The 23,360-nt window shown below is 35.5% G+C and overlaps 1 protein-coding gene across 1 annotated transcript in view; it reads right to left on the bottom strand.

The window, feature by feature from the left end:
• Positions 1 to 3,535: 3,535 nt before the first annotated feature.
• LOC100068041 (UDP-glucuronosyltransferase 2C1-like) overlaps positions 3,536 to 23,360 on the bottom strand; it is a 35,276-nt gene continuing 15,451 nt past the window's right edge. The window contains exons 3-6 of the mRNA XM_070262385.1: positions 17,779 to 17,910; positions 12,204 to 12,291; positions 10,650 to 10,869; positions 3,536 to 5,984 (exon numbers count right to left, since the gene is read on the bottom strand). Coding sequence (XP_070118486.1) covers positions 5,705 to 5,984; positions 10,650 to 10,869; positions 12,204 to 12,291; positions 17,779 to 17,910 — 720 coding nt within the window. The 3' untranslated portion in view covers positions 3,536 to 5,704. The remainder of the gene's footprint in view (positions 5,985 to 10,649; positions 10,870 to 12,203; positions 12,292 to 17,778; positions 17,911 to 23,360) is intronic.

Below are 23,360 nucleotides of genomic sequence, written 5' to 3'. Positions count from 1 at the left end.
CTGGACATAGGAGGAGGGTTTAGGGGAATCGTCAAGTGATAATGCAGAATTTTATGGCTAGCAGCTGAGAGTGCTATTACTAAGTCGAATCCAAAGGTCAGGAGAAGGTTGTGGTTATCAGAAGCCAGTTCTTAGTGATACTGTCTTTACCGGGTGCTACAGCTTCCCATTCACAAGTACTCTCAGGCATGGTAGTATTAAAAGGCATCCCAGTGTATCTCCTGGATTCTCAAAATAGTGCTCTTTGTTCATTGCTAAGCAACATCCTAATTGCCCTTCTTTGTCTGTTGCTTCAGTCAAAGGAGAGAGGACAGGCTCAATTTGACAGAATTAATTTCTGATAAATGCATTCCTTCTTCAAGAAATAGAATCTTAAACTCCATTGAGCCCTAATGTCATGGAGGTTGGAAGCAAAAATTGCTGAAAGAGTTATTTCTCGTAATAGCATTCGGGGCTGCTTTCACGCCTTGGTCCCAGAATTACATATTCTGGTTTTGGAGGCAATGGCGTCCTATACTGACCCCAAGAGTAAGGTCTTCACCAATTCCTGTATGATAGACCTCCAGAAGATGCCATCTTTCAGCTTTTAATTGACTTTTCCAAAAATGTATTTAGTCAATTGTTTTAAGTTAATTGAAATATTATGGTATGTGTATTTCAAAATATTGCAAAGGATAATTCATCTTGTTTGCTTGCTATCTTTATTTATAATTGCCTTATTTGAAATATTGCTTAGAAGTGAATTTAATTTTGCCTTAAGATCATTTACTTATTTATATCCCCCCAAGAGAATCTGACTATACTGATAAATAGACGACCACCTCTCACTGGGCAGTTAAGAATATGATAAGCACGGTCGCATTTAAGAATAATGATGCAACTTTAATGAGGCAACTCAATTAAACAATTTTGAACCATGAAGATGACATGTTACAACAACACCCAGTGCCTAACTAGTATGAAAACCCAACAAGCCACAATATCAAAAAGCTATTCCCATTGAGAGGTCCACGTACTTGGCTCCCTGTGTCTCTCTAGGAAGCATCAGTAAGCACAGGACACCTGGTGTCAGTCAAAGCAGAGAGACTAATTTGAAGATATGAGTCCTACACCCCTGTCCCATCTTTTTCCCTTATATAACAACTTAGCTTTCTAAGGATGTAAATTCTTAAACTGTTAGTGCTTACTGAGTGGTTGGTGTGGTCTCTTAGAGGTACTGCTTCAGGCAATTAATTGAATTTTTACTGCAACCTGAGTAAAATTATAATTGAAGCCTCAATGCCACCCATATATTCAGACCAGCTAGTCATTTTCATGCTTTCTTTGTTTTAAACTGTGCTCGCTATTCAGAGGTGATGTGTGGTATACCATCACAAGGGAAAGGTAGTGACTAACTTCACCAATAGTGGTCTTGGGAGAAAAGTTGAAGGTAGGGTGGGCAAATATGTAGTCTAAATATGTGTATCACCTTGTGAGGACCAGAAACTGCCTCTTCCATAATGGAAGGAGGCCGGTGTATCATTTTGATACCAACTATGTTGCTGGTCCACTCCGAAAATGATGGTCAAGATTGGGGGCTAAAATTGGACACATGCAATGGCAGCAGCTAGTTCAGTCCTGAAAGGGAGAAGTACATATTATGCAGCCCATGCTTCCCTGGCTGTTTTGCATGTGGGCCTATTCACAAGAAACAGGGAGGATAGGGAAAAAAGTCGACTGAAATCCACAGGGTAGGCCTTCAAGTCCATCTAGTCACTGAGTTTCTTTTGTAGTGGATGCCCTCTAATACATGTTTCTTGGACCACAAATATCTTCAAACTCTGAATACTGTATATGGTATCTACTGCCACAGAAAATCCAGACATTTATTCTCTTTGTTGGTAGAGATAGAGGAGAAAAGCCTTTTCCAAATTAGTAGCTAAGTCCCTGATGCCAGGGAATGTGTTGATTTGCTTTGGTATAGATATAATATCTGTACCTATAATTAGCCTCATAAATTAAGTTTGTGATAAATTATAGTCATTTCTATGATATACCTAAATTTTAGCACTCCAAACAAGTTTGTTAAATGAGGTTTTGATAGGAATCATAACCTCCATATCTTCCAAGTCTTTGACAGTATGTGGATATCTGAACATCACCCAGAGTTAAGACAGTGCTTGTGATGTATTATTTGGTGGAAGGTGAGGAGCAGGCAATTCCAGTGGCCTGCAATTGGCCTTTTGTGAAGATCTCTAGCTTGGGTAATTGAAAGGACTCACAAGACTCCACAGAGAATACTCAGGTAATGCTTTTAATACAGGATATCAGAGTTTGTGGAGTTAAAGTAGGAGAAAGTAAGCATCAAGGGTACAAAAGACTTCCTGGCACGATCCCCAGGGTCATTTCCCATTTGTACGGTCTACACTTTGTCTCAGGAAACAAACCACTGAGATTTGTATGATGAATTTAATTTTTTATACAAGACAAAAATAACTAATGGGGTCCTTTGTGCTCCTCTAGTCCTTTAACTAAGCCAGCCTATCTCATGCATTACAGCAGTTGTAAGCCATCAGTAAACAAACTGGCCTTGGATGTTGATGGGAAAAGGAGAGGAAGACTTTGAAACATAAACACCAAATCTAAACAATTAGTTGGCCACACATCCTTATCTTGTCCCAGAGTTAATACTAGACTCTGGACCTCCATGAAGACAACCATGGGCCTGTCATCATCCGGTTGAGGTGACTGAAATGGAGACCCTGTCAGTTGCTAAAACCTTTATGACACCTGCAAGTTTTCCTTCAATTCCTATTAGTTATTGATGGAATAGCAGTTTAATGTCAGTAAATGAAGAAAGATTTAGTTTATTCTGAACTCTCTGGGAATTTTATGATCCCCACCCACATCATTACCTGGGTGATGAGACCTCATGTATAGGAGTTCCTTGAAAAGAGACAGGAGCTATAAGAACGAATGTTTATCAGAGGAGACGATCTTCAGGACAATGGAGTGGCTTCCCTTCACGTAGGAGCATGATTTTATGAAATGACAATTGCTTTGAGAGTAATAGATAAGTGCCTGCATTTCATGATGTCATATGGATTAATTGGTGTCATATATGAGGGGATTTCAACTGAATGGATGTAAGGAATGTCTCTGGGGGAAATGATTGGCAGAAACTGAGAGTGAGAGATTAGGATTTCGGCTTCTTTGTCTGGGTTTACAGCCAGAACCCAGAACAATGACAGAATTGGAGTGGGACTTAGAAGCCAAGAATCCAGGGAGAAAACGAAAGTGAGAAGTAGAAGGTAGACAGTGATTCAGTGTGCACTGCAGAACTTAGGATCTCTGTTCCATAGGCAGAAGACTCCTCTCAGTCCCAGCTGTATCACAGTTTGAATATCATGGATACCACTCCATTAACTTAGGGAGTAGGGTAGATCTGGGTCTGCAGATGAATCTTTTACTTTTGGTAAAATATTTAAAACAACAGAAACAAATACTTCTCACATTGTAAAAGGCAAGCAAGTTCAAAAATAAAAACATACAGCAATATGAACCACTTTTTATTTATAAGATATAGAACATAACTTTTTGCCACATATATATTCATGAGAGTAGGCACAAGATATTTGCATCTACTTATTATATTTTCAATTAAGTTATGATCCAGAAGAAAATTAAGCAGAGTTTCATAACATGGTCACATATGAATTGTAAATAGTTTAAAAATAAAGTATTTTAAACTGTTATTTTAAGTGATTAAGAAAGCCAGAAGTCATTAAACTCCTGAAAAATGTGTTCTTATTACAACTTAAACAGGAAAAAATACAGTAAATTACAAAGGTTTAGCCTCTGCAAACCCAAAATTAATACCTGAATGTTACTATACTTGATATAATGATCTATAAGTGATTTAAATACATAAATATATGTTCCTAAGAAAAGCATTTGTCTCTACAAGATAGAATATATTCATCTATTTGTCCGAGTAATTATTTTGAATAAATGCAGAAATAGCTAACAAAATATCCAATCTTGAGTTTACTTTAACTCGTTATGCTGTATAATAATGAAGAAGTGAAGTGATATCTTGACTTCGACATAAAATGACCAAAGATTACACTGATTTTAAAGACTATGATAGGAAAGATCATAATCCAATTGCCAAAATAAATAATTCAACACCATTTTAAATTATTGCTCTGATTACATTAATTATATCTTAAAGCAAACAGCATTTATGTTTGCATCTTTACACTCAACGCATTAAATCATTATAACTATTTAATTATTTCAAGTCCTCATAAAATAGAGAAAATATCTTTTTTCTCCTATATTTTTAAAGCTAATTTCCCATCTAAGTATTGTTTACCTTCGTCTTATTTGTGTCACGATTCCTGTAAAAAATAGATATCCCCCCAATGATTTGTATTGTTCTAAGAGAGAGCCATAATTTTAGGTCTCTCAAGCTTGGGTTATAAATATCAAACTCTGTGGTAAATCATTTGCTAAACTTGCTTAATAGACAAAGTTATCACAGACTGAATAATTCCATGAGCCTGAGGACAAAGAATTGGCAAATACATTCTAAGAGAATGTATTTAGAAAAGAAAGAAAGAGAAAGCCTTACTTCTATTAAAATTCAAATTACATCTTCACATTCACTGAAGATTTCTGGCCCACGCTAGGTATCAAGAATCCTAAGTACTTGTGCCTGGTATAGTCGTCATGTTACAGTTTATGAGAGGACCAGGTGAAGTGAGGGAGGAAAGGAAGAAGAAGAAATGGGCAAATTCATTGAGTTTCTGATTAGATGGAGAAATCACTCCCATAGCAAATAGCATTTCTGAGAAATGCATTTTCCCCCTGAAGTATCTGAAGTGTAACTAAGTACTTTTGCTTCTTCTTTCCAAATACAGATAGGTAAAATTAGTGTAGAAAGGAATTTTTTTTAAATTTGAAATTACTTAAAAAGTTAAATATTAAATTCCAATTATTGATTTTCACTCTACCATACCATCAATCCTGCTAACTTGTCAAAATCAACTAGTTCTCTGAAGCCACAAATTGTTACAATACAAATCAGGTACTATTATTATTAATTCCCAAATCAAGGCAACAGGCACATCAAAGACAAAAAATAGTGTTTTATATTCCAAGGAGGACAAAGTCAGATGTCTCATATAAAAGGAAACTGATGGTATAAACGTGCTTCATAACAGCGTAGAAACCCTAACAGTCTCCTGATATTTCTAATTGGAAGGGAGGCTCTTGTTACAGCTTCCTCTATCCTGCTTCTTGAATAGTTGCCTTAGAGAATGTGCAGTAATTATAACATACAGGAACCAAAATGATGTTAAGTATTTAGAAAATGTTCCATATGATTGATACTGAATACAGAATTAATCATTATGTTCCTAAGGCCTCAAACAGCATCTCAATATGTTGAACTGAAACAAGTGAATAAAGTAAAGCACTAAGATTTCAATAGTAGCAACTTCCATGCGTTTATATGTTTATCTTCTCTTTTTAAAGACTAGATTACCTAAACCTTAATTCTAAATCATGAGACCAACTCCTTGGAAGAGTCTTTAATCTCTGACTTGATAAGCTGAGGAATGGACAAGAGCTTGGAAGAGTAGGAGAGGAATCTGTTCAACTCAGTGGCTCGATTAACTTGATGTGCCCTAACACTATTTCCAGCCAAACTCAAAGAAAACTACTCTCTCTTTTTCTTCTTTCCTGTCTTCCCAAACTTCCAGCAACAGAACAGGCAACATTTTGTGACCAGAAACATAAAAGTTGCCACACAGGCTAGCAGGAACCCAATCACATCCAAAGAACAGTACTGGTACCAGGTGAGATTGTAGGAGGCTGGCCGCAGGTGTTTGGCTCCTTTGTGGCGCATGACAAACTCAATCCAGAAGACTGCTCGATCCAGGGGCTTCATGGGCTGATCATGGTGAATTCTTGATAACCTCATAGCATTCTCTTTATAGCTAAAGATTGGATACATAGTCAGCAACTTGAAAAGTTCATGAAGAACATGATATACTAAATTATGTAATGTTATTAAAGGTTACTACATAATTATATAATTAACCTGCCATAGATGATATCACTGAGAGCCCAGAATGTATATGACAGTTTATTTTCTCATGAGAAATTTCTAGATATGGCAGCCTATCAGTTAGAATTATTCAATATTTCGTAGACTAAGTAATAATTGGAGGTAGGAGAGAAAATAATTTCTGATTGGAAACAGCATTTAAAATGTTCAGAAATAAGAATGTAGACATTTCAGTTAAGAATAAAGAATTTTGATCTCATTTGCTAAGTGTGTTTTAGGAACAAGATAGTGACAGGAAGTAGCATTGAGGAGCAAAACTATGATAAAGAGACCTCCCTCTTCCCCCACAGGTTGGATCTGGAGTGTAAGTGTTAACAATAAGCTAGTCTTCAATGGTAGCAGGCATTGGTTTCTGTTGATGATTCTCCTGGGTCTAGACATTTGAGGCCAAACCAAAAAGTTAATGGGACCCTATGGGTAAAAGGTACGACCTGAGACTGAGTGGAGACTGGAATCTCTGCTTCAAGCTACAGAGGGATGCAAGCGCCAGTGGTGAGAAGCGACGATAGCAATAGTGAGAACACTAACCGTTATAACTTAACTCAAGGAACATAAGACCAGGCCAGAGTTTTGGTTTAAGGTTTTGGGTGGCTGATCTAGAAGAAGGATTTCCTTGGATTTGCGAAGGAGTTGAAGGAAGGAGTTAATTCTTCCACAGTGAAGTGCAATCATCATTTGAGGAGAAGATAGAACATTAAATTGCAGAAAATAGTGGAACAATGTGTAAAAAGTTCTGAGGAAGAGAATGGGGAGTCATAAAACTTATACAAAGCCCTGTTATCCTTTGGTTTTAAGACAGCAAGGCAGGCTTTTCTTAATATGCAAGAACTTAAGGAATAATTTCCTCTGGAGATATCTCAGGAAAAAAAAGAAACAACAACAAAAGCTCCAAGATCCATAAACAAAATATTTGTTAGAGAACAAACTAAGAAACCCAAAACCTCTCAGGAATAGAAAGACTGAGGTAAAACACAAATGATATTAATAAATCCATATGAATACCAAACCAGGGTTCAACAATACTGGAAATTGTGGTCATCGACAAGATGTATATGCTGTAAGCCTTAAAAGTGAAGTAATGAGGGGGGCCGGCCTGGTGGCACAGCGGTTAAGTTCGAACATTCTGCTTTTTGGTGGCCTGGGGTTGGCCGGTTTGGATCCTGGGTGTGGACATGGCACCACTGGGCAAAAACCATGCTGTGGTAGGTGTCGCAAGTATAAAGTAGAGGAAAATGGGCATGAATATTAGCTCAGGGCCAGTCTTCCTCAGCAAAAGGAGGAGGACAGGCAGTAGTTAGTTCAGGGCTAATCTTCCTCAAAAAGAAAAACAAAAAACAATGAAGTAATGATAAGACCACAAACAAAAATTAAAATGTGAGGTTTAAGAAATAAATATGAGAGGTTGAGAAGTGACTTTAGAGTGAGAAATTCTATATTCACCAAAATTGGAAACATTTTAAAAATAATTATTCTAATCTCTAATGTCAATATTTGTTCATGGATCTATATGCAAATTTTTGTAAGATATTTGTCTATTAAAGAATACTTATCCAAAACCTGGCAATTCTTTTACTTTCACTATAGCTTCTTTCTTTCCCTGAATATATTTTTTTGATTTATTTTAAATAAAATAACACAATTAATGTAATCATTTATTATTGAGAATTTACATTTATTTATTTATGTTCACAGCTATGTTTATCTTGAAATGAAAGAATGTTACCAAGTAAGATCAAAATGAAAGGACTTTGTCCAGCTTTGCTGAGATATAATTTAAATACAAAAATGTGTAAGTTTAAGGTGTATGATGTATAGCTTGATACACTTATACATTGCAATTTGATTACCACTGTAACATTAGCTAATGCCTCCATCACATCATATAATTACCATTTTTTTGTTGTTGTGGTGAGAACATTTAGGATCTACTCACTTAGCAACTCTCAAGCATGTATTACCATGGTTTACAAAGATCCCTAGAACTTATTCATCCTATACATGTATGTTTGTTTCCTTTGACCAATATATCTCTACTCCCTGATCCCCTAGGTCCTGGTAGCCACCAGGGTCTACTCTCTGTTTCTGTGAGTTTGGCCTTTTAGATTACACATATAAGTGATACCATAAGGTATTTGTCATCTCTGTCTGAGATGTCACTTTGCATAATGCATTTATGGTCATCCAAGTTGTCACCAATGGCAGGATTTCATTCTTTTCCATGGTTAAATAATATTCCACTGTATACATATACCACACCTTCTTTATTCATTCATCCATTGACAGCCACTTAGGTTGTTTCCTTATCTTGGCCATTGTGAATAATGCTGCAATGAACATTGGAGTGCAGATATCTCTTCCATGTCCAATTCTCATTTCCTTTGGATTTATACCCAAAAGTGTGATTGCTGAATCATATAGTAATTCTCTTCTTAATTGTTTGAGGGAACTCCTTGCTGTTCACATGGTGGTTGTAGCAGTTTACATTCCCTGCAAAAGTATGTGTTCTCCTTTCTCCACATCCTCATCTGCACTTATTATACTTGTCTTTTCATGACAGCCATTCTAACAGGTGTGAGGTGATATCTCATTGTGGTTTTGATTGCATTTCCTGATAATTGGTGATGTTGAGCCCCTTTTCCTGTACCTCTTGGCCATTTGTATGTCTTCTTTGAAAAAATGTCTATTCAGTACTCCTGCTTATTTTTTTATCTACTTAGTTTTTCTTGTGTGTTTGTTTTGCTATTGAGTTATATGAGTTCATTACATATTTTGGATTTAACCCATTACCAGATATATAATTTGTGGATATTTTGACCAATTCCATAGATTGCTTTTCATTTTGTGGTCATTTCTTTTGCTTATAGAATCTTTAAATTCAATGCAGTCCCACTTGTTGGTTTTCACTATTATTCCTTGTGCTTTTGGTGTTCTATCCAAAAAATCATTGCCAGACTCATATAAAGGCTATTTTCCCCTATGTTTTCTTATAGGAGGTTTATGGTTTCAGGTCTTACATTTAAGTCTTTAATTCATTTCTAATTAATTTTTGTGAGTGGTGTAAGATAGGGGTATAGTTTCACTCTCCTGCATGTGTTATCCAGTTTTCCCAGCATCATTTATTAAGGAGACTCTTCTTTTGCCATTGAATATTCTTGGCTACCTGGTGAAAGTTAGTGGACCATATATGGAAGGGTTTATTTAGGGGTCCTCAATTCTGTCCATTGGTCTATGTGTCTTTTTTTTTTTGCCAGTATCATTACTTTTTTTACTGCTACAGTTTTGTAGTATAGTTTGAAATCAGGAAGTGTGATGTCTCCAGCTTTGTTCTTTCTCAGGACTGCCTTGGCTATTTTGGGTCCTTTGTGGCTCCATATCAATTTAGGAGATTTTTTTTTCTATTTCTGTGCCCCAAAGGCTTGAGAAGCTGTCGCTCAACCAGCTCTTCCTTTCTTTTAGGGACTCTTTCTAGCTGAGTAGTTTCCTCCTGGCAGTAAGCAGTGCTGGCTTGGGGATGGGACGATGCAGGCAAAAGGAAGCTATCTTCTTTCTCTTCTTTGGTGATTGTTTTCAGGCTTTTTTTTTTTTTCACTTTCTTGCTACAATTTCTTGCGTGGAGTCAAGAGCTCTCCCAGAGCTAATTTTGTTCATGGATAGCTATGTAATTACTGATGTTTGTCAGGAGACAGAGAGGCTGGTACTTCTATGTCCCCATTTTGACCTCTCAATTTTACTTTCTTTTCTTTTTTTATTTGTGAGGAAGATTAACCCTGAGCTAACTGCTGCCAATCCTCCTCTTTTTGCTGAGGAAGACTGGCCCTGAGCTAACATCCGTGCCTATTTTCCTCTACTTTATATGTGGAACGCCTACCACAGTGTCATGTGCCAAGCGGTGCCACCTCCACACCCAGGATCCAAACCGGTGAACCCCAGGCCGCCAAAGCAGAACGTGCGCACTTAACTACTGCGCAACTGAGGCAGCCACTACTTTATTTTCTTTCGTTTTAAGTTAAAATATAGCAATATAGAATATTTTTGGCTAAAAATTAGCATGATACCATTTTTATAAAATTATTTCTACATTTTTCTTTATCCTTATGGATTAGCAAAATAAAATATTTGAAGTAATAATCTGTATTGGTAATTCGTTACAGCTGCACAAGGAGAGTTAAGTGAGTTTTAATTTTTGTTTCTCTATTTTTGTGCTGTAAACCTAAATTCTCTATAATGCTATTACCAGCAATTTGTGAGAAATAAACAATAATTATTATTAATAAAAAGTCACATTTTGTGCCTCTTTAACAATAGCTTATTTTCTTTACATAAATTTAGTGTTTCTTTCAGGTTGTAATCAATTACTCATTAACAATACATGAATTAAAATGTCATCACAGATTTGAGAAGTATAAGAAAATTATATTTGATATCAATTAAGGTGTTGGTGTTTATTTAAAAGTAACCAATTTAAAATTGAATGAAAGTTTATTTCTTTTAAAATGCTATTTGGTTCTCAGTAAAGAATATATTCTATACTCACGAAGGGTTGTTAATAACTTCCTTCAAAGCGTTAAGCAGATCGGAACGGGTCATTGTATGCAAGTCTACTTCAACAGCTACCCCTTTGGCCTTCATACGAGCAATATTGCCAAACTGATCACCAAATATTGGAATTCCCACCACAGGGATCCCATGGTAAATAGCTTCATACATTCCATTGGTTCCACAGTGGGTGATAAATGCTCTGGTTTGGTGATGACCTAACAGGAAAAAATATATCATTATTCTAAGTTGTGAGACTTTCAGAAACAGAAAATAATGACCACTGCACAAAACATTGATTCAATTAGACAACATCTTCTATACAACTCTGTGCCATGAGGTCGTATATAAATTCCCATAAACTCTAAACAAAGCAGTAGTTAGTTATTCCAGCAATTAGGTCATTCCCTAAATCTCTGAGAAGGTTTCTGTGGAGTTTAAATGATGGAGAATAGTTGTCAGCTGGACAAGGTGTTGGGGTAAGGAACACATTAATAAGAATAATGGAAACATTGAAGAAACAAAAGTCTTGTATGGCGGGGGAAGGGGAAGCAAGACGTGTAGTGTTTCAGCGGGAGGATGTTGGACTAACAGGCTAGAAAGATAGACTAGGACAAGTTCATGAAGTACTCTGTTTAAGAAAATGGGATTTTGCACTTGATTTTATAACATGGAGTCATTTATAATATTAAAAATGATAAATAGAATTACCCAATTTTTATTTTCAAATAGTTATCGTGGGGAAGAGAGAAGAGAGGCAGTTGAAAACAGATGCAGAGACTCAGGAGATACTGCAACATTCTATGCCAGTTAATGAGAGCCTGACCTAAAAGTATGTTGACTCTGATCTGAAAAGAAGGAGATTGTATAGCAAATGGAGATTATAAATTCCATATTAATGTTAGAGCTTGACAAAAATTCTCTCCTTGACCAAACTCTAGTCAGGCTCCTCTGAACATTCTTCTCAACTAGACCCTATTATTTTGGCTTCTATGTGTTGTCTCTGCATTGTCAAATTTTAGCAAGAATCCTCCCGTCAGTTTAGCTAGACTCTCCCAGACTCAATATCTGATCACCATTTATATCTGATCAGTTTCCTAATCCATCAGCATCTGCTAGGTGATGTCTCATCACCTTGACCTACCTTCAACAAACATCTGTTTAGGTTAGTTTATCCAGAGTCCTCCATGCCCCTGAGGTTTCCTCAGAGTAATTTTCCATCCAGTGACCGCCCCCCCTCCCCCTGCTCCCTCTGCTGCTCTGCTCCTTGGCTATAAAATCCCTACTTTTCCTTTTTGTATTCAGAGTTGAGGCCAATCTCTCTGCCTCACTGCAAAAGTCCATGATGGTCTTCAGTAGTTTGCCTTGCAGTCTTTAACGAGAGTCATGAATACTTTTTTCTTTAAGAAACTTCAGAAAAAATGTGAAGAAGACATGAAGTGTTTTATTAGCTTGTTTTGAATACAAATATGTTGTATATATTTGTTATTGAGTAATCATTCAGATTATCCCTCATTCAACTGTGTTTTGTTTTGCTTCTCTTTGGTCTTACCTAGAAGATCATTCTGTGGAATCCAGTCATATAGTCGTGTATTGGGCCCTAACGTATCTGGTTTCTTTCCTGTGTATCTCCACAGAACCTGTTAAGATAAATACCTTTAGTCTATTAAAAGATTTTCATAATCACAGAATTCAGTTACTTAGAATTAATCTAGTTCAATGCCTCCATATAACAGATAGCCAAACTGAGGCCTTAAGTGATTAAGTAATGGGTGTTTTTAAATTCAAACTGCAACTATATTTCAATTGCTTGCAATTGTCCTAATAGACAGGCTGTCATCAACAGGACAACTCTCATTTGGTAGATAAAGGAAACAAAACAATCTATATCTGAAATATTTACAAATTGGTGTTACTAGGCCATTCTGGTAAACGGAAGTTTTAAGTGGAGTTATCAGAAGCAAGAGGGAGGGATGTTACTTACAGTTCTTTTAAGAATTAGTGTTTTGAACTTCTGTTACTTATTTGGCAGTAACGTAAAGGCAAACATTGTCTTTTTTTTTTACTATTGTAAAATATACATAATGATATTTATCATTTTAATCTATTATAAGTTACAATTCTGTGACATTAAGTATATCAACAATGTGTGTAACCATCACCACCTTCTACACCTCAGAAGTTTTCATCATCCCAAACATAAACACTGCACCCTTAAACAATAACTCCCTGTTCCCCCACTCCCCAGTCCCTGGTAACCTCGATTTTTCTTTCTGTCTCTGAGAATTTGACAATTCTAGGTACTTCATATAAGTGAGATCATATAGTATTTGTCTTGTTCTTACTGGCTTATTTCACTTAGCGTTATGTTCTTTAGCTTCATTCGTGTTGTAGTGCATTAGAATTTGTTGAATTTGGTTATTAGTTCTGGTAGCTTTTTATGGATTCTTGGAGACTTTCTGTATATAGGATCATGATATCTGCAAATAGAAAATGTTTTACCTTTTCCTTTCCCATTAGGATGCCTTTTATTTCTTTCTCTTGTGTAAGATCCTAGGCTAGAAGGTCTGGTACGATGCTAAATAACATCGGTAAAAGCAGATGTCCTTGGATTGCTCCTTATCTTAGGAGGAAAGCTTTCAGTTTCCACCATGGAGTAAGATGTTACCTGTGGGTTTTCCAAAAATGTGCTTCACCATATTGAGGAATATTCCCTCTATTCCTGGTTATCTAAGAGGTTTTATCTTGAAAGAATGTTGGATTTTGTCAAATTCCCTTCTTGGGTGCAAGTGGAAATGATTGTGTGTTTTTTTTTATCCTTCATTCTATTAATGTAAGGTATTACATGGATAGATTTCTTGTGTTGACCCACTCTTGAATTCCTGTGATAGACTCCATTTTATCATAGTGAATACTCCTTTCAATATTCTGTTGGATTTGATGTGTAATATTTTGTTGAGGATTTTTATAGCTGCATTTACAAGGAATCTTGGTCTGTAATTTTATTTTCTTGGGATGTCCTCAGCTGGCTTCTGTATCAGGATAAATTGGGCATCACAGAACCATTTAGGAAGTGATTCCTCCTCCGCAAATTTTTGGAAGAAATTGAAAAAGATTAGTTTAATCCTTTAATTCTTCTTTAAATGTTTGATTCAATTTACCAGTGAAGCTATCTGGTCCAAAACTTTTCTTTGTTGAGAGATTTTGGATTACTAATTCAATCTCTTAATTTGTTATAGGTCATTTGAAATATTCCATTTCTTCTTCAGTCAGTTTAAACAACTTGTATGTTTCAAGGAATTTATTTTTTCTACATTGTCCAATTTTTTGGAATATACTTGTTCATAATATCCTTATAATCCTTTTGATCTTTTAAATTCAGTAGTGTTCTCCTCATATTCCTTTCTGATTTTAGTTACTTTTTCTCTTTGCCACTTTAGCTAAAGTTTTGATAATTTGTTGATCTTTTCAAAGAACTAACTTTTGGTTTCATTACTTTTCTCTATTGTTTTTCTATTGTCTGATCTATTTATCTTTGCTCTAATCTTCATTATTTCCTTCCTTCTGCTTGCTTTGGGTTTAGTTTGCCATCTTTTTCTTATGCTTTATGATATAAATTAGGTTATGATTTTATATCTTTCTTCTTGTTCAGTATAGGCATTACCGCTGTACATTTCCCTCTGAGAACTGCTTTCACTGCATCTCATAAGTTTCAGTCTGTTCAGTGTTCATTCATTTTAAGTATTATTTAACTATCCTTGTGATTTATTCTTTGACCATCTGGTTGTTAACTTCAATAGCATACAAAAACTCTACTCCTTTATAGCTCCATCCCCCTTTCTATTAACGATGTCACAAATTACATATTTATACACTGTGTTCCTAATAATGCAGATAATAATTGTTTTTTATGCATTTTTCTTTTCAATCAGTGAGAAAGTGAAGATATGGAGTTACATCCAAAAGTGTAATACTGCTAGCTTTTATAATTGCCTTTGTAGTTACTTTTACTGCAGATCTTATGGTTTTGTGTTGCTATCTAGTACCCTTTCATTTTAACCTGAAAGACTCCCTCTTGTCTTTCTTGAAGTGCAGGTCTAGTGGTAATGATCTCCCCCAACTTTTATTTACCTGGGAATATTTTAATTTATACTTAATTTTTGAGGAAATTTTTGCCTGATGTAAGATTCTCTGTTGAGAATTTTTTGTTAGCATTTTGAGAATATCAACCTACTGCCTTCTGACCTCTAAGGTTTCTGATGAGAAATTGGCTGATCATCTTATTGAAGGTCATTTCTGTGATTAGTTGCTTCTATCTTGTTGTCTTCAAGATTCTACCATTCTCTCTGCTTTTGGAAAGCTTGATTGTAATGTGTCTTAGTGTGCGTCCCTGAGTTTATCCTATTTAATGTTTTTTGATCTTCTTGGATTTCTATATTCATTTCTCCCATTAAATCTGGGACACTTGCAACCACTATTACTTAAAATATTATTTTTGACCATTTCCCTCTTTATGGCACTTCCACAGTGTGTATGTTCCTCCACTTGGTGGTGTCTCAGAAGTCCCTTAGGCTTTGTTCATTTGTCTTCATTTATTTTTCTTTCCGTTCCTCTGACTCAACAATTTGTGTCATCTTGTCTTTAAGTTTGCCAGTTTCTTCTGCCTGTTCATATCTGCTTTGCAATCCAGGAGGAATTTTTCATGTCAATTATTATACTTCTCAGCTCCAGATTTCTTTTTGTTCTTTTCGTAGTTTCTTTCTCTTTATTGATCTTTTCATTTTGTTCCTATATTGTGTTTTCTTTTTATCAATATCTTCCTTTAGGTCTTTGATCATCTTTAAGGCAATTGTTTTAAAGTTTTTGTCTAGTAATTCCAATATCTAAGCTTCCTCAGGGATACTTTCTCTCAATTTATTTTGGCCCTTTGAGTGAAAGATACTTTCATGTATCTTTGTATGCCTTGAGATTTTTGTAGAGAACCAGACATTTGATTCTTATAATGTATTAACTGTGGAATTCAGATTCTCCTTTTTCGTTGTGGTTTGATTTTTCTTTTTTTTTTTTTTTTTTTTTTCGGTTGTTGAAGGGTATCTCTTTGCCAGGAATCAGCCTGAGGCGAAAGCTTTACATCTTCTCAGATTTTTTTGTAGCCTGTGTCTCTTGCTGGACATGCACATGGCTTTCTAAATTCTACTCTCTGTGAGGGTGTTTTAAAGTGGTCCAATTCTTTATTGTCTTTCTCCCAAATGGAGAAAAAAGAAAAAATGAAAAAAAAAAAAGACAACGTTGCTCCTTTAATTCTCCTGAAAGCTGTTTTAGCTAGAGGGTTGTGGAAAAACTGACCAACTTCCATGCCTCTACCTCAGTGATGAAAGGCAGAAATCAACAATAGAATGCAGAAGCACAATATTTGGAGGATATGGTCCTTATTTTAAACCTTGGCTCCACAAAATCATGCAAGGAATACAGGCATTTAGCCTGCCTTGGGGCTAGGAGATGAGGAATTTGAAGCTGCTGCTCTGCTAAAAGCTGAATAAAAATTGACTGACTTTTCATTAATCCCTATGTACCAGCCAAGCTCTCCGCTGGAAGTTGTGAGTGCTCTGATGGACTTCAGAGTTCTGATATAGTGACTTCAGACAGTTTCTGCCAGTATAATTGTTTTTAGGTTAAGTGGCATATCCTTGGTGCTGCCTACACCATCCTGATGTCACCTCTAATCATTGTATTTTAATGTAATAGAACATTGAATATTTTTATGAAGATCCTTTCTATCTCAAATATTTAAATGAGTACTACTGCAGCAAATAACCTGTGAAAGAAATTTGGTTATAAGTACAAGATTGTTACAATCATTTAGAACTTAAATGACATATATTCTGGTATTTTGACTAAAGCTAGAAAGGAAAATTATTCCTGCTAGTATAAGAAAAACATTACTCAGTTATAATCTAGAATGATATTAATAAAAAAATCATATTTTAAAGGAGTATCATAGAGTGAACTGCACAAATCTTTTGCTATATTACCAAAAGCTTCTTTTTTTAAAGATTGGCACCTGAGTTCACAACTGCTGCCAATTTTGCTTTTCTTTTTCTGATTTTTCTCCCCCAATCCCCACAGTATACAGCTGTGTATCTTTTAGGTGTGGGTCCTTCTAGTTGTGACATGTGGGACGCCACCTCAGCATGGCCTGACAAATGGTGCCATGTCCATGTCCAGGATCTGAACCAGTGAAACCCCTGGCTGTGGAAGTGGGGAATGCGAACTTAACCACTTGGCCACTGGGCCAGCCCCTACTAAAAGTTTTAACTGTTTAAACAGAAGAATCACTATTTAGAAGTACTCCAAGAATCTAAGCTATCAGTACCAGGCTCAATCAAGGCCTTGTCCAAAATCATTAATTATAAGGAAATATAGTCCCAAGGACCTTGTGAATTGAGGCCGTGTTTTTGAATATCTTTTCCTTTACTCTCTGTCATGCTAGTTGTACCTTGTATGTATGCCTCAGACTTAAAGAAAAAAAAAGAGGGGCTGGCCCCGTGGCCGAGTGGTAAAGTTTGCATGCTCCACTTCAGTGGCCCAGGGTTCACTGGTTCAGACCCTGGGTGCAGACCTACACACTGCTCATCAAGGCATGCTGTAGTGGCATCCCACAGAGAAGAAGAAGAATGACTTACAACTAGGGTATACAACGATGTGCTGGGGCTTTAGGGAGGGGAAAAAATCAACAATGAGGAAGATTGGCAACAAACGTTAGCTCAGGGTCAATCTTCCCAGGAAAGAAAAAGCAGAACAACCAAACAAGATTAGATTGATTACATGGAAACCTTAAAACCTAGCCATAAAGCTGATAGATTGTTTAAGATCAGTGAATGATTTAGTTGTAGTCCACTACTTAAAATACTGCAGCATGCTTTCCTGATAGTAATGCCAGATTTAAAGCAAGAGAGCAGTCAAAGGTTTTTAGTTACCTTCTTCTGACATTTAATACTTTTTCTTTAAGGATCAGTTAAATTGATGCTAACGATACCAATAGCTTTTTCTACACTTGTAAAGTACACTTTTAAGGAGACGTTCATGGATTTTAGAATAGTTGCCCCTCAAAAATAAGATTACCTGACCTTCTGTGGAATCTGGGCGAGGGCTGATGCAATCATGTTAGACTTTTCTTCTGTGAGATTTTGGATCATTGACCCCAGAGTAAATACCACAACTCCATCTTTTCCAGAGCTCTGGACAAACTCTTCTACCTCCTGTAAAGAAAACAGTCTTTGTAATATGAAACTCTAGAGTTAAGAGAATACAATAGTCATACACTTTTCTCAATGAGTCTCAATTATTATACAGTTCTACCTGTTCGTACATTAACCATTTTAAAGTATGAAATATGACCTGAAATCACTGGTTATTAGGCAAATTAAAAATGGTTTAAACAGAAATTTTCTATCAAGCATGTCTAAACATTTTTCAGGTGTGTCTTTGTGTTTACAAGTTATTGACTACTAGTTACCTTCTACCAGGTGCTGAGCTCTTTACATGTATGATTGAACTTAAATACACAGTGATCTTAAGGGATATGTATACTTTTGCTGATTAGAAGGCTGTCTCAGAGAGATTAAGCACTTTCTTCAAGGATATACAGCAGTAGATGGCAGCACCAAATTTCTAAGTTAAGCTTGTTGACTGTAAAGCCAATGACCATATTTAATGCTCTCTTTTGCTGTCCAACTCTCTCCTCAATGCTCCAAATGAATACTTGACTCCTACTTTATAATAAATAGCTCTGGTACTTCACTTCATATTTAACCTTGGATACTTTGAAGATTATCATTAACTTTTATGCTGAGTCAGTCAGTATAATGACATGGGAATGGTACATTTACATTGTTTTTCTGTTTTTTAAGTTTCTCTTTATTGCGGTTCCATTCGTACTTTATATAAGTTTCCACAAACACATATAGGAATGAGGTAGCCATATAACTTACTGACTAAATAAGTGATGTAGAAATACCTATGATGCACACTCAGGAGAGAACAGTAATATTATGGGAATGTATTGCTTTGCATTGAAAACAAAAATAGCATGTTTAATCATGTTGAAGTAAAAAGAAATTTTTCACCCTACGTTTAAGTACTAACCAAAATAAGCCAATCAAATCAGACAAGAAAAAATGTGTTGGATTTAAATGAGAAGACATAAATTTTGCACACATGTACATGACAATATTGGGGAAATGGCAATAACCAATAACACAAACCATTGTAAATGACAGTTGGTCAGATTCATAATCACTACACAAAAATCAATAATATTTCTTCACAACAGCAATAACCAATGTCAACGTTTAAAATGAGTCATCATTCACAGTAGTAATTAAAAAATGTAAACTGTTTTAAGAGTATAAATATGTACTTTTATTGAAAAAAGTTTCAAATTCTAGTAAATGACGTAAAACAAGACCTTGATATATAGAGAGATGTATTGTGTGTATTAGTCAGTGTTCTCCAGAGAAACAGAACCAATACTATGTGTGTATACATATCGATCTATATCAATCTGTCTATCCATCTCTCTCTCTCTCCCTCCTCCCCCCTTTCTCTATCTATCTACCTATCTATCAATCAAGAAAGATTTATTTTATGGAATTGGCTCATGTGATTATAGAGCCTGGTAACTCCAAAATCTGCAGGTAGGCCATCAGACTGGAGATCCAGAGAAGAGCCAATGTTGCTCAAATCAGAAGGCCTTCTGCTGTCAGACACTGCCTTAGCCTGAGAGAGGTCAGTCTTTTGTTCTATTCATGTCTTCATCTAATTGAGTGAGGCTCATTCACATAATGGAAAGCAATTTGTGTTACTCAAAGCTCACTAATTAAATGTTAATCTCATCCAAAAATACCCTTGCAGAAGCATCCAGAAAATGTTGGAAATATATTTGGGTACCTGGCCCAGGCAAGTTGACACATAAAAGTAACCATCATACTGTGGTTATTGGTGGATTGACTTAATATATAAAACTATCAATTTTTTATATTAATTTTCAATTATGGCATAATTTTCTTGATAAATTGGCAAACGTTTTAAAATTTATATAGAATATCTGTCTATAAATAATTAATGAAATTTGAAAAAGAAAAGGAAATACTAGGAACTTCTTAAATCAGATAATAATACATAATACATTTGGTGCTACTAACCTCCTAACAGACAAAGTGAACAAAAGAACAAAATATTGAGACTAGAAAAAGAACCATGAGTATGTAAAAGCCTGCTATATATAAAGGTGATATCACAAGTCATTGAGACAACCAGTGAGAAAAATTCATACTGAGTAGATTATTTACTAGTAGGTAAAGCTATAAAAATATATTCACTACTTAGACATAAAAGGGAGGGGACTGTTTACCTCATATTATACATTAATATAAAATCTAAATAGGTTAAGTGAATCCATATTAAAGTACAATATTATAATTTTTAAAATAAAATATAAAACAGTAGCTTTATAATGTTAGAAATGAGAAAAATATTTTAAATGAGACTTGAAAAGTACAAATCATAAAGTACAAATGACGGATTTGATTACATCAAATTTAGTACTTTATTTTTAAAGAACGAAGTCAGAGGTAACATAACACATATATGGATTCATAGAGGAAGATATTTGCAATGGCTAAAACAAGAATTAATACCTGGATATTCTAGACTATGGGAAGAATTTGTATTGCATGGAAAGAAAAACAATATATTATCCGAAAGAAAAATATACCAAGTATGTGAGTTTAACACAGAAAATCAGAATAACTGATAAGTTTCTGAAAAGATGTTCAACTGTGTTATTAATTGAAATTATCAATAAAAGACAACAATATGATACCACTTTACCCTTATGAAACTGACACATATTAGAAAATAGAAAACTATAAAGGGCTAGATACGATATGGAAGATAAGACCACTCAAGCACTCCCGAAGAAACTATACATCTGTATGGCTTTTTAGTGAAATTAAATGCAGAATGAAATTAAGTATGCATGTATACATGACTCCACAACCCCACTGTTGGATGTGTATCTGAAATATATGCAAGTACCATAAAGGAACACATTTGAAACTTTTCTTCACTCTACTCTTTGTTGTAGGATAGAGATGGAGACATCTAATTGTCCTTTATGGGAAATAAATAAACAAAATGTTGTAAATACATGCACCAAAAATCTCTGCAGCAGCCGGAATTAATGAAATATATTTAAAAATAGAAACTTGGATACACATTAAAAAATTAGAGGAATAAAAGAAGGCAAATGTGAATTATAGCATAACCCCATTTACATAATTAAGCTCAAATCAATGCTATATATTTTTCAAAGATCCACAGTTATCTGTATAAATTGGAATGAGAATAAATATTACGTGCACTTGACTAACTGTCTACTGGTTGTGGGTAATGGAAGAGAAGAAGGCAAAGGAAACATGCAAGAAAATAAATCAAAAGGGGTGCTTGATATGGGCTGATTATGGAATGGCATGAGTTGAGGGTGTGATTAACACATTCTGAGGACTGAGGTTCAAGCGAACAAACAAAAACAAAACCTAAAATCCATGGTTCCTCAAACATAGATTTTAGCATTCAAAATCAAACTGACATTTTTTCCACATTGTAGTGGGAGGGAAATCATTCTTTCCTCTTCCTAACCTGTCCCTATGTCTCTCTTAGAAGGAAGAAATGAAAGCCTGTTTGGTTCTTACTGTAGAACCCTGATTGGGTCACATTTCTAGGAGATTGTTTTACTGAGTGTGGCAAGAACACCTAGACATGGGTCAGTGTGGCTCTTTCCCTACTTCTTCTGTAGATGAGGCCAAAAGTTTAAGAAGAAAAGAAGTATTTCAAGACAGGCTTTGGATCCTGTTTTCTTCTTTTCATGCTTAATTGATCTCATTACTCTGACATAGCTACCTGATTACTGATGACACTTTGATTTAAAGGAAGCTGAAGCTATGTACAGTTGAGTCTAAACAAAAGATCCAGAATAATTTACTACATAGAGATTAAGGCACGAATGTAGTTAATAAAAGAGCTTACACTTATTAATCATTTGCCATTGTACGTACACTAACTCAAACACAGCACACAAATATGGTTATTGTTTGTGGAAAGATTCAAATTGTACCAGGTTCTCCCACTTTGTTTCTACTAAAGCCTCAACCTCGTGATTACTTTGCTTTTCACCCTCAATATGAGTTACTTTGCACGTTCACATTTGTTCTTATATTTGTATGTAACATAGATTTAGTGTCCTTAATCAGCTTTTAATTATTAGGAATATTATTGAAAATCCTGAAACATTTTAATGCCAAAATTTAACATGAATTATTCAAAAAATTAAATATTATGAAAATACTTTCTATATTAAAGACACTTTACTGTCATCATAGACTTAGGAATCAATTTTTTCACAAGCATGAGAGCCTGTGCATTATTTGAATAGAGATTGGGATTGTGCTTTGTAATGTCCTCAAGGGCCTACTGTACTTTGGTGAGAGGAGACAGGGGACATAAAATTCCACTGGAAATACGTTAAAGCTCTGACTCTTTCTGGGTATCCCTTTTCTTTTAAGGAAGATTGGCCCTGGGCTAACTTCTGCTGCCAATCCTCCTCTTTTTTAGCTGAGGAAGACTGGCCCTGAGCTAACATCCATGCCCATCTTATCTACTTTATATGTGGGACACCTTCCACAGCATGGCTTGACAAGTGGTGTGTAGGTCCACACCCAGGATCTGAATCCGCCAACCCCGGGCTGCCAAAACAGAATGTGTGAACTTAACCTCTGTCCAACTGGGCCAGCCCCCCTTTCTGGGTATTCTTAAAGCTCATATGAAAAACATCAGATAGACCCTCCATGCCACACTGTTGGTAAAATAAATAAATACATAAATACACACAAACACATAGGTGTGTTACTGGATGAATAATAAGGCAATAGCAGGCTTCTGAATATGTTTGAATTATTAAGATATGGCATATAGCATATAAGCAAGTCTCACACTATCCCAACAGTTGACTTCTTTGCTTTTAGAATTGAATCTTGGGACTGAGCCCATGGCCAAATGGTTAAGTTCACACACTCACATTGGGCGGGCCACAGTTTCACTGGTTAGGATTCTGGGCACTGACCTAGCATTGCTCATCAAGACATGCTGAGGTGGCATCCCACATAGCCGAGCCAGAATAACCTACCACTACAATATGAAATTATGTACTGGGGAGCTTTGGGGAGAAGAAGAGGAAAAAAAAAAAGATTGACAACAAATATTAGCTCAGATGCCAATAAAAAACAAAAAAAGAATTGAATCCTTACAGTGCTTAGATCTTTTATCCAAAAAGTATGAAGTAATATGAAGGTGGCTCAGAATATTTAAGTGACTACTTTCTGAGCAGGAGCAATGGTTTAGAACAATAAAGAATGAAATTCCAGTAATATTTAACTTGTCAAAATTAAATTACTGTGTTCATATAACAAGATAAAGTAAAGATTTCTTACGTGATTTAAAATTCCCAAATATTTCAGACTCTTTAATGAGTATTTCATGTACTTCCTGGTCTTATCTGAAACTTGGGATTTGGCCTATAATCCTTTCACTATACTCTACTGATTTTATCCTACCTGCATCAGGGGCCAGACAGAGGCTTGATCTGTGTCCT

This window comes from Equus caballus, chromosome 3 (genome assembly GCF_041296265.1).
Source record: "Equus caballus isolate H_3958 breed thoroughbred chromosome 3, TB-T2T, whole genome shotgun sequence".
Taxonomy (NCBI): domain Eukaryota; kingdom Metazoa; phylum Chordata; class Mammalia; order Perissodactyla; family Equidae; genus Equus; species Equus caballus.
This window is presented reverse-complemented; position numbering and strand designations above follow the sequence as displayed.